Raw genomic sequence first — 11,772 nt, 5'->3', positions numbered from 1 at the left:
TAACAGTTGAAAAACTGTTATTTTTATGCTTAAAATTGATACTAAAAACAACCTTTAAGACTTAGAAACTAGCTTGAACTCATATTTTTCCTTTAGTTTTGTGAATAAGAGAGTTGAAAGTGAATTTAATGGTTTTGTGCAAGATTCCCTTCATTTTGTAGGCTAATTGAATGATTTGAAAGAAGAATTGAAAGAAGAATTGAAATACCGAATGATTGGAGTGCTGAAAAGTGAACCAGAAACCAGAAAAGTCAACTAGTCAACCAGAAAAGTCAACCAGTCAACCAGAAAAGTCAACCAGTCAACCAGAATGCTGAAAAATCAACCAGAACGCAGAAAAAGTCTGACCGAGTGGCGCTGAGCGGAAATTTGGCGCTGAGCGGCAGTTTTCAGGTGCCGAAATCACCGCTGAGGGGCAAAACAGCAGCTGGGGGGCAAAATGGATCAACCGCTAGTACCGCTCAGCGGTAAAATACCGCTGAGCGCCATTCTAAATGGGCTTGGACTGTTTTTTTGGCACTTTTATGGGCTTGGGCCTAATTTTTCTGTATTTTTGGAATAGTATATAAGCTTTAGGACGTCCTAGGGTTTGGATCTTTGGCAGAAACGAAGCAAACACTCTCTCTTCCACCCCTTGGGGTAGATTGGGAGATGGTGACAGCTCTCCTCTTCTCTTTCACGGGTTTTTCTATCTCTTTCATTCTTTCATTGTTATTCATATAGGTTCACCATGAATATGGTGAACTAAATTCTGTATGTTTGTTGGGGAATCAATGTAATCTTGTGAAACTCTCATATATGGAATCTGTTTTTACATCTTTTAATTAAGACTTATGCTTTCTTTCATCATTAGTTAGGGTTTTTCCTCTTTGTTTAATGCTTGCATGGTTTAACTCATTCGATGCATGATTATTGGTTTTGTCGATACGGGAACGTACGGGGAAGTCTAGATCCGGGGAATTTCTCCCAATTTTATATTGGTTGTCGTTAAGCTCCTGTACTTATGAACTAATCATTAGGAATGCTAGGAATTGTATGAACTCGTGATTAGGGAGAAGCCTTCTGGAAAGGTACATTAGAGAGTGGCATTAACAATGGTGATTTGATCGTTGAATTCCTAAAATATATGAGAGTGGATAAGATGAAATTGAACCCCAACAACATATCCATACATAAATTTCATTGAAAGTGTTTATCTTCTGCTTTTTGCCATTGATCACAATTCATGCATACATGTTTATTTTCTGTCTTGCATTTTAAACCCCAATTAATTCGTTTGTAAGTCTTAGTTAATTAAGAAATCACATAACTAAACTAGGCCGTGAGTCCTTTGGGAAGAACGATACTTGGTCTTACCAAGTTTTATTACTTGAATGATTCGGTCATACTTGCCGATTGAAAACAAGTTTGTGACATCATAATTTGGTGTTCATAAATTTGTCCATCAGTTATCTGCCTATAAGTTCTGAAAATTTTAAAGAGTTTACATTTATGAAATATAATTGTCTTATTGATATTATCCTTTTACATATTTCAACTCTGGAAGACATTGTTAAGGAAATAGTTGGTGAAATATTTGATGAAAAACACTCAAAGGTAAAGCTAATGAAAATTCATGTGCTTTAGTTTTTTTGTTTCTTTTTATTTTTCTTAAATAATTGAGAGCACGACTTAAATGTATGAATGAAAGATTAGAGATTAGTTCTTCTGTCTCACTCGATACTATCTTTATAAGTGAAAAACTTGACAGAGAGATTGAACAAGTTGTTGTTTGTATATAGATGGAAGCTTAAGCACAATTGTTGGCTTCTACAACTATTTGTGGAATCATACACTCAATTTTTATGAGCATTATATTCACCTTTGCCTTCTTTATTTGTCTTTAAAGAGAAAAAGAGCAAGGTCATGATTATATGGCACATGTTTGTTAAGTGAATTTCAAGTGATTTGAACCATATAATAGTTGGAGTGGGGAATTTGACATAGTTTGTTTATTGAACAGGGTGATTTAGAAGTTTTGTTGCAGACTATGGGGTACCTTTCATGATGGTGGTGGGGCAACATTATCATTCATAGACCGAGTAAAGTGCCTTCTAGATAAGGATGACAAAACAATCCGCGATCAAGGGTATCCGCGAGTAAAATTCATAGCGGGTAGTTAGATCTGCGGATATTTACTACCTGTGGGTAACGGGCAGCGAGTATTTAGTTACCCGCTTCTAAACGGGTTGGGTACGAGTAATATACTCCCTGACCCACGAGTACCCGTTACCCACAAAAAATAAAATAAAAATTTAATTTATATATTTTTAATTAAATTTAATTAAAAATAAAATAAAATTATATTTTATTAGGTTAAATTTAATTAAAATTAAAATTTAATTTATATTATATATATATATATATATATTTTGTCATGTTATTTAAATTTTATTTTAAAAATGTATAAAATATATTTTTTTGTGGGTTTTAAAATACTCGCAAGTATTTTCTAAACGAGTACTCACACGGATAGCGAGTCGAGTAGCTGATACAATTTTATCCGGCGGTTCGGGATGCGAATAGACACTATTTGTGTATGAATCGACCCATTGTCATCCCTACTTCTGGAGTTCCGAAAAGGCTTACCTCTCCTTTTGTTTGGAACTAGGAGAGTTTTAGTGACAAATAAAGGACCTTTGGGTTGTGTTCCTTCATTATTGGCCTATCATGGCAAAAATGGAGAATGTGTTGCTAAACCACAAGAAGCTACAAAATTGTTTAACCTACAAAATCATATTCTAACTAGTGCAGTAATAAAGCAACAATTAAAAACAAATAAAATAAGAAAGTCCAATAAAAAAAATTAAAATACGACTGACTAAACAAAAAAATAAAATAAGAAACTCAAATAAAAAATATTTAAAGGTGACTTTTGAAACAAAACTTGAAAAAACAGGATTAAATTTTCTATAATAAAATAGTGTAAAATAAAAGAAGTTTAAAACCTCAACAAAATAATAGTCACTAAAAGAAGAGATTAAAACCCTCAACACAAAACACAAAAATCTCTGCAAATAGTTTATAGGTAATCTAACTACGGAGAGTTTAAAAACCCCGACCAATTGATTTGCATAGAGTAAAAATCTTCACAAATTGAAATAAAAACCTCCACAAAATATCACTCTTTTTGTAGTGTAGTTGGAGGAAGAAAGAATTCAAATCTTCCATGTAATAAAAACATCCATATCACCATGTCTATTACACATCATCGTTAATCGTTTAGACAATATTAACTATTTGAATCTATTTGTTACACATCTTCTAAAAAAAATTAAAAATCCAAACTACTATTAAAAGTTGAAAACTGAATTGAAATTTTAGAAAAAAGTATGATGACCAATCAAATCAAAGATTTTAACTTGATTTAACTGATCCACTTATAAGGACAATAAAACTTCTTATCTTGAAAGGATACAGAAGGAATACTTAAAATTATGATAATTATAATAGGTGATATGAGATAATATGTATATAATAATAATAATAATAATAATAATAATAATAATAATAATAATAATAATAATAATAATAATAATAATTTAATAAAAATGTTTATGTTTAGAACATGACTTAGTCTCAAAAAAGAATGAGATAGCAAGATAAAAATGAAAAAAATGAAAGATGTGTTGCGAAGAGAAAGGAGAGCCAAAAAATTAGATATGGGAAATGGTTCTACTTATTCCTGTCCAGTTCCATTCCTTTGCATCCTTAAAAATCCATTCCAAATTTTATTGCCGGGGAGCAGTATCATTTCATATCATACCAAAATTTCATATCACTCACTCCCCCATTAAGGTGACTTAAAGTCACAAAATACTAACCTTGCTTCATCGCCAACTCAAATCTCATTTGCTTGTGTAATTACTAATTTCTAAATGAACACGCAAACAAAAACTGTCAAATTTCACTTACTATATCTATTTCTATATAAAGATCATGTTGTCCTTCCATGATAACTAAGTTGTGGTCCACAAGCATCCCTAATACACTTTTACTCAGCTTCTCTTCGTATTTCTCTCTGTTGTCTCCAGTTAAAACATGAAACTTTTCATGCTTTTTCTTCCATGGACTTTTGCTCTTCTAGCCTCTTCCTTCGCTTCTGCTTCTGTAGTGGAACGCACTTTTAAAGTAATTGCCTACCCTTTATACCCTTTTCTTCCACTCTATATTGGACACTAATATATTATCAGTTATAATATTATTCTTGGGTATACTTTTATAATTATAATAACTTTTACAGCATTCTTTTACTCCATATATGCTGTGTTTCTTTTTCTCATATTCTCTTTCTATCTTTTTCCTAGCTGTACAAAAGGGTTGTAACTAGAATTTCTCTTGTAGTATTTATTTTCATACGCAACTAATTAGCTAGTTCGTTGGTGTTTTAAACCAGTCAATTACACATCACAATTTACACTTTGGCCTTTGGTTTTTACCCTTTCTGATATTAAGACATAAAAATTTTCAATGTAATATACAATGTTACGAAACTGTGTACGCCTTTAGTTTCTGCATAGATTCATATTACTGCAATTTCATGTATTGCAGGTTCAAAACCTGACAATCAAACGCTTGTGCAATGAGCGAGTAATTGTCGCAGTTAATGGACAATTTCCTGGGCCAAATATTAATGTCCGCGAAGGTGACACTGTGATTGTTCATCTATTGAACGAGGGACCTTATGATATCACTATTCATTGGTAAATCTTCCATATATAAGCATATCGCCCAAAACACCATGAATTCTTTTTTCTACTTATTACTACAAATGAGCTTCTTTCCACTATAAATGTTAAGTGATTAGATAAAAGAATCATTTGGAAAGGATTAGAAATGTTTAATTTAAACTTTTCATTTGTGAGAGCTATTACTCGTCACCTAATTAAGAACAACCAGTTTGAAGCATGTATTTCAAGTAAAGAAAAGATTAATACAACCGTTTTTAATCAGCTGATTTTGAAAACATTGCTCTAGATACTGAAACTCAAGATGTTATGCGAATTACTAATTTTTAGCATGAAACATCGCTAAAATTATATTTAATTTATATTAATGACTCGATGTTCTTTTGTAATGTATAACTACACGTGAAGGCATGGAGTGTTTCAGCTCTTTAGTGCATGGGCTGATGGTCCTGAATATGTAACTCAATGCACAATCAGTCCAGGAAATAAGTATACTTACAAATTCAATGTAACGCAACAAGAAGGAACCCTATGGTGGCATGCTCATGCATCTGTTTTACGTGCCACAGTTCATGGGGCTTTCATCATTCACCCTCGTTCAGGCCTATTTCCGTTTGCTAAACCTTACAAACAAGTTCCTATTATATTAGGTATTGTCTTCTGTTAAGTTTGTGAACCTTTCTTGTGACATAAGCAACCATTGCTTATACAATTCTCTGAATGATGTAGATCTAAAATCAGCTATTACTGGAAAATTTGTCTTCTGAAACAAGATATTACTTATTTTTTAAAATTAAATGTAGGTGACTGGTATGATGCTAATGTTGTGGATGTTGAAACCCAAGCACTGGCCAGTGGTGGTGCTCCAAATGTATCTAATGCATTCACAATCAACGGCTTACCTGGTGATCTCTTCAATTGTTCTCGTTCTCGTATGTTTCCCCCTTGTTCATTAAATAGTTGATTTCGTAGCATTCTTTTTGTGATATTGGTAGGAACAACCTTCCTTAGGCTACATATTTTCTGATGCACACAGTGAAATCGTATTTCATGTTCAATTTGTAAATATTTCAAATCCTGGTAATCTAAAGTTTACGTATACTGTTACAGATCAAGGTTTTAAACTGTTGATACTGTAGAAAATTGCAGAGAAAGTACTCAGTTGTTAAGTCCAAAAACTAACATGACAAAAATAATCTCCATATTTGTGGACAGTTTTCTGAAATCATGTTAGAGATAGATGTAAATCACAACCATTCATGAATTTTTTGTTAGTCAACCGCTTAAACATTTGAGATATACAATCATGACATATTTATCTGACTTTTTGGACATAATTTAGAGACATTCAAGACGAAGGTGAAGCAGGGAAAGACCTACATGCTACGAATTATCAATGCTGCACTCAATAACCACCTTTTCTTCAAGATAGCAAATCACACTTTCACAGTTGTTGCTGTGGATGCTGCATACACTGACCACTATATCACCGACATCATCGTCATCGCTCCTGGCCAAACCGTTGATGCACTATTCACAACAAACCAACCTTCAGGTTCATACTACATGGCTGCATCTCCTTACTCTCTTGGAGTGCCAAGCTTTGACAACACTACAACACGTGGTATTGTCGTTTACCACCATGCAACACCATCATCACACCCCCTGATGCCAACCCTACCACCTTTCAATGATACAGCAACGGCTCACAAATTCTTCAGCAACATTACTGGTAAGGTGGGGGCTCCACACTGGGTTCCTGTGCCATCTATTGTTGATGAACACATGTTCATTACTATTGGATTGAATCTAGAACCGTGTGACCCTAAGAATGCCACTAATGCCACGTGTCAGAGTCCACTTGGTCAGAGGTTTTCTTCTAGTATGAACAATGAGTCTTTTGTGATCCCAAAGGGGAGAGGGTTTTCTATGTTGGAAGCATTCTTTAAGAATGTGAGTGGAGTTTACACTGCTGATTTCCCTGACAACCCTCCGGTTATGTTTGACTTCACCAATCCTAATATCAGTTTTAATACGAACCTTTTGTTTGCGCCAAAATCAACCAAGGCGAAGAAACTCGAGTTCAATTCAACTGTGGAGGTTGTGTTTCAGAACACAGCATTTATCGCTGTGCAGAACCATCCAATTCACATTCACGGTTTTAGTTTCCATGTTTTGGCTCAAGGGTTTGGGAATTTTAATTCCACCACTGATTCAACCAAGTTTAATTTAGTGAATCCTCAACTTCGCAACACAATTGCTGTGCCTGTGGGAGGATGGGCTGTGATTCGATTTCAAGCAAACAATCCAGGTATCTAATGATTCTCTTGATAACATTGCTGCATCATCAACTAAAGAACAATTAATCTGCTCGACCCTGTCATTCCACAAGTTTACATAATTTATCATCTTCATAACAAAATTGTTACACAGAGACAAGTGATAATTATAGTTTTATTTTGATGTAATCCTACGTCCCAACAAAACACTTGACATGATACAATACATTTTCCATTTTATATTTTTTATACCTTTTTTTTTCCTTTCCTTGCATGATTGATCCCATATGCTGCTTTCTGTCTCTTTAGTTTTATTTCTTTCTTTCATAAACCCCAAAATGGGGGATATGATTCCTTATAATACACCAATTACCTTATTTTGTAGGGGTATGGTTTGTGCATTGCCATGTGGAAGATCATGTGCCATGGGGACTAGACATGGCTTTCGAGGTTGACAATGGACCAACTTCTTCAACTTCACTCCCTCAACCTCCTTCTGATCTTCCTAAATGTTAAGAAGGTTTTGAGAGTGCATCGCCATCAATTCTTCTTGTTTATCTACTTAAAGTTAATGTTTTGCAGAAAGCCAAACTGGTTATGCTGAGTCTGGAAAAATAAATTAATTATCATTTAGGAAAGTCAAAGTGAGATTATGTAACCGACTGTGTAAATTGATGGTGTATATTAATTGTGTGTATTATTTTTATTAAAACTATTCTGTACTTTTTTTCTCTAATTTTCTCATTCAGTGTGATATAGATCTTTGCAGTCAGTTTTATTTTTTCGTTTTCCTTGAAGCCTATTTACTATTTCGAACTTCTTTCCTTTTGTTGAACTTTCCTCTAGTTTTACGGCATGACAAAATTCAATCCTTTGTGTATTCATTATTCTCACAATCCTTTGATTCTCATCCTTTTTGTCTAGAGATATGTATATGTTTATAGGAAGAAGGCAAGGTGGCGCTTATTGGAAAGAATAAGTTTAGTTTTATAGATAGTTCATTCCAAAACATTTTGTTGGATCCCCAGTTTATTTGGCTTCGCAATAATAACGTAATTCACTTTTAAAGCAAATTTGGACAGATCTAAATAAGTGTTTTGAACAATACGATGGTTCTTCAAATTTCAATAGAAATATCATCTAGTTTCACTTCTAGAAGGATCAATCTTAATTTCTTCTTGTTATCAAAAGTTAACATTGGTCTGGGAGTTTTTAATAGAGTTGAAGCATGCTCATATGTGTACCTACAATATCATCAAATGGTTTGATTATGATATAAAAAATGTCATACATTTTTCATAGTTCTTTAGTGAAATTTCTTATTTTATTAAGGGTCAAAATTTTCACATAAAGATCCTTTTCCCTCCATCACCATGGTGTTTTCTTTATTTATAGTTCAAAAATATTGAATCTTCTTATACCATCACAGTTAACAATGAAGTTGGTTTCAACAAATTTATGCTCCATATACACCTTCGATTGGTCCACAAGAGAAACACTCATGAGCTTCTTCTTTATTATCTATCCGAGATGTATTCTTCCAATGACTAGTCAATATGAGATGTATCTAGGAAATATTCTTTCAACATCCAAGAGAGGGAGTGTGCTTATAAGGACACTATGACACTCAAGTCAGATATATGTATCAAAAAGTAATAAATGCTAGAATGAATACATAATAATTACCTCGTGAACAATGTTATTCATAGTAATTTCATATACTTTTACCTAGTTATGCCTAGGTCACCTAGGTAGATTACCTTTCATAGGTTGTTTAAGACTTTGCTAATCTATCTTGTGTCCTAATATTTTTTTCAGTCACATTACCATTTTACACATACTACTACTATGGTATGTTTTTGCATATATGATATTATCTATAATTGAAAACATCATTTCTATCATATATGACACATGTACTGATGATCCAATTACAAGAAGAATAAACTTCTTCAACTCTTATTAATCAAGCTCTTTTTGTTCGATGGACGAGGTTGCTTTTAGAGAATGTCATAAGGATTCAACACCCTCTTTTCAAGTCACAACACTATCAACAATTGATCAATCTCCATTAGGGTTAAACATCAAATGTTTAAGAAGAATAATTGATTTAAGTATACTTCAATTTTTCAAATACTAAAGAAACATGGTTTTTTGTCTTTTTTTCAATTTTGCAAATATGTATATAATTAAACCATAGTGTTAAGAAATAAAATGGCTATACATAGTCATTGTAGGTATAATTAGACTATCTTATAGTTTGTTATTTCATAATGTTATTATGTGTCTAAATTTTGTTTCAACTTACTTTCTATCAATACCTTATTAGCTCATTGTCAATCCCTTTCCATACAAATAGTTTTTTCATACATATAGTTTTTTCATTAAAGAGATGTCTCACTTTAAGAAGATTAATAATGGTGATTTTCCTTAAAGATTGCATGTTTCGTTTTTTTCAACATATTTCGAAGAGACTTCCAATTACTTGTAATTCTACTTCATATAATTCTTCATAGTCAAGTGTCGAATAAAGAAATACAACTTCTTATTGTATTTTCCATTCTCTTTTCATAAATGTATTCAATGTAGTGAAATTCATTTTGATATGTTTGATATTTTTGTACTTAATAACATTTTCAAATCCTTATAGTTTACATGAGAAAGTTTTTTTTAACTTTCTTTATTTCACATAAATATTTTTGCTCAAACTTACCAATATACTTTGATCCTATCCCTACCAACTTTGAGGCTATGATAACTCATCAAGTCCAATTCCTTGAACCCTCAACAAGCAACCATGCAATAAGTTAAAAAGTCGTAAAGATTACTAATGAATCATATTTTATCCCTAGTTATATCACTACAAGAAAAACTGAAATTACCTACTGATATTTATATACGGATTCTAATCCGTATATAGTGTAAATATTACATACGGATTTTATATACAGATTTAAAAAAAATAAATTATATATAAATTTTATATACTAATATTTATTTATTTATAATTCGTATGTAATATCCGTATGTAAGTAAGGTGCGTTGTGGCGGGAAAGATTTATAAAGACTGAAGTTTATGTAATGGCTTCGTGTATAATTAAAAGTGAATCTTTCCTACCAAAACTACATACGGATCTGGAAAAGATTTTATTAAAAAAAAATGGTATTTGTATTAAGAAACCCTCTTGCCCCTGGTCTTAATTTCCTCTGCTCTCTCAACGAAGAACCCTCTTTATAGAAGACGCTCCTTGGACTTCTCGAAGCTTCCTCTACGAGTTAACAGTGAGACCACGACCGGATTCAATGAAGGGCCTTAGCAAGAGAACTCGAAAGAGGAGGAACGCGCCTGGAAAACCCTAGGTTCGCGATGATACTCCAGGAGCAGAAAGGATTCGAAGCGGAGTGAAAAATAGGAAGATTGTTCGGTGAGAAATGCGATTTAGGTCGCGTGTTCGGTGGAAAAGGACGATTCAACGACTGAATTGGTGAAACAATGCCAAAATGAGGATGTAATCGATGGAAAAGGCTGTAACGAGGACAAATGAAGTCGCAAAATATGATTCGATGATGTCAATCACGACGACGAAGGCTATGTGAGAGTGATGAGGTGAGGACATTCGCGAGCTCGAGAAGAAGCTAGGTTGAGGTTGTTGGACTCGTGAAAGCTTAAACCGTAGTCGCTGTGTGACCGAGCTATTGTTCCATAACCACCATTGCATCTTCTCACCTCCTACGAGGGTTTCCGAGGTTAGTGCATTCATATTAGGTTTAGTTAATTACTTTGTTAAATATGACCGAGCTATTGTTCCATAACCACCATTGCATCTTCTCACCTCCTACGAGGGTTTCCGAGGTTAGTGCATTCATATTAGGTTTAGTTAATTACTTTGTTAAATATGGTTTGGATTGGGCATGTTTTTGGAAAAGGGTTGTTTGAGACCTATAAGTATAAAGAATAAAGCCACACATAATGGGGTTATCAAACTGATGTTCCTTTGATGCCATACTTTAAGTATAATCTTATCTCAGTTTCGAAGCTTGTTTCTCTAAACATGTTTCTCATTCAGAAGTAAATTTTTTTTACTAATGATGGTTATTTTGTCCAGGATTCGAGAGTGGAGGCAGCGGGAGGGGATAAGTTGAGAGTGATATGTTCAAAATTATAGCTAGAAGTGTTTTCATTTCAGTTTTACATAATTTATTCACTTTTGTTTTCTACTGTCATTGTTATCATTGTGTTTTGACTAACAATATTTTTTTTCTTTGGTTAATAATATGACTTATTGTTTACAATAAGTTGAGTCTTATATTTTTATCATAATATCTATAGGTTGTTTACCTTTTTCAGCCTTACTTGATGTCTGTGCCTTATTTTCTTGAGCGATTCTCCCTGCACCTCACTTCCTTCCTCCTGCACCTCCAATTTTACCTTTTTACCCTTCATTTAATAAAAAGTCAAACTTAATTAAAGAATTAATGTCTAATCTCTTAACCGCATTTCGAAGTGCGCAAACTAGTGGCCGCACTTCGAAGTGCGTTTTCTCTGTAGCCGCACTTTGAAGTGCGTTGTTTATATGGTTTTTATGTTAACCGCACTTCGAAGTGCGGAAATGCGGTTTATATTTTTTGATTTTATTTTTTAACCGCATTTTTTTAACCGCATTTTAACTACATATATAATAATTAAATTATTATAAATAAATCCAAAATAATATTTAACTTATAGATAATAATTATTATTTAATTCAATAAACAATTTAATAATT

The 11,772-nt window shown here is 33.1% G+C and overlaps 1 protein-coding gene across 1 annotated transcript; it reads left to right on the top strand.

Annotated features, from left to right (window-relative positions):
* The first annotated feature begins 4,056 nt into the window (after positions 1–4,056).
* LOC124823394 (laccase-7-like) lies at positions 4,057–7,572 on the top strand. Its single transcript, XM_047295584.2, has 6 exons — positions 4,057–4,170; positions 4,591–4,742; positions 5,136–5,377; positions 5,531–5,659; positions 6,070–7,038; positions 7,392–7,572. The coding sequence occupies exons 1-6, from the start codon at positions 4,081–4,083 to the stop codon at positions 7,520–7,522; spliced, it is 1,713 nt and encodes a 570-aa protein (XP_047151540.1). The 5' UTR covers positions 4,057–4,080; the 3' UTR covers positions 7,523–7,572.
* Positions 7,573–11,772: the final 4,200 nt, after the last annotated feature.

Source organism: Vigna umbellata, chromosome 5 (genome assembly GCF_029865625.1).
Source record: "Vigna umbellata cultivar VRB3 chromosome 5, Vumbellata_1.0, whole genome shotgun sequence".
NCBI classification, from domain to species: Eukaryota; Viridiplantae; Streptophyta; class Magnoliopsida; order Fabales; family Fabaceae; genus Vigna; species Vigna umbellata.
The sequence above is the reverse complement of the archived record's forward strand: the minus strand, read 5'-3'. Positions and strand labels throughout refer to the sequence as shown.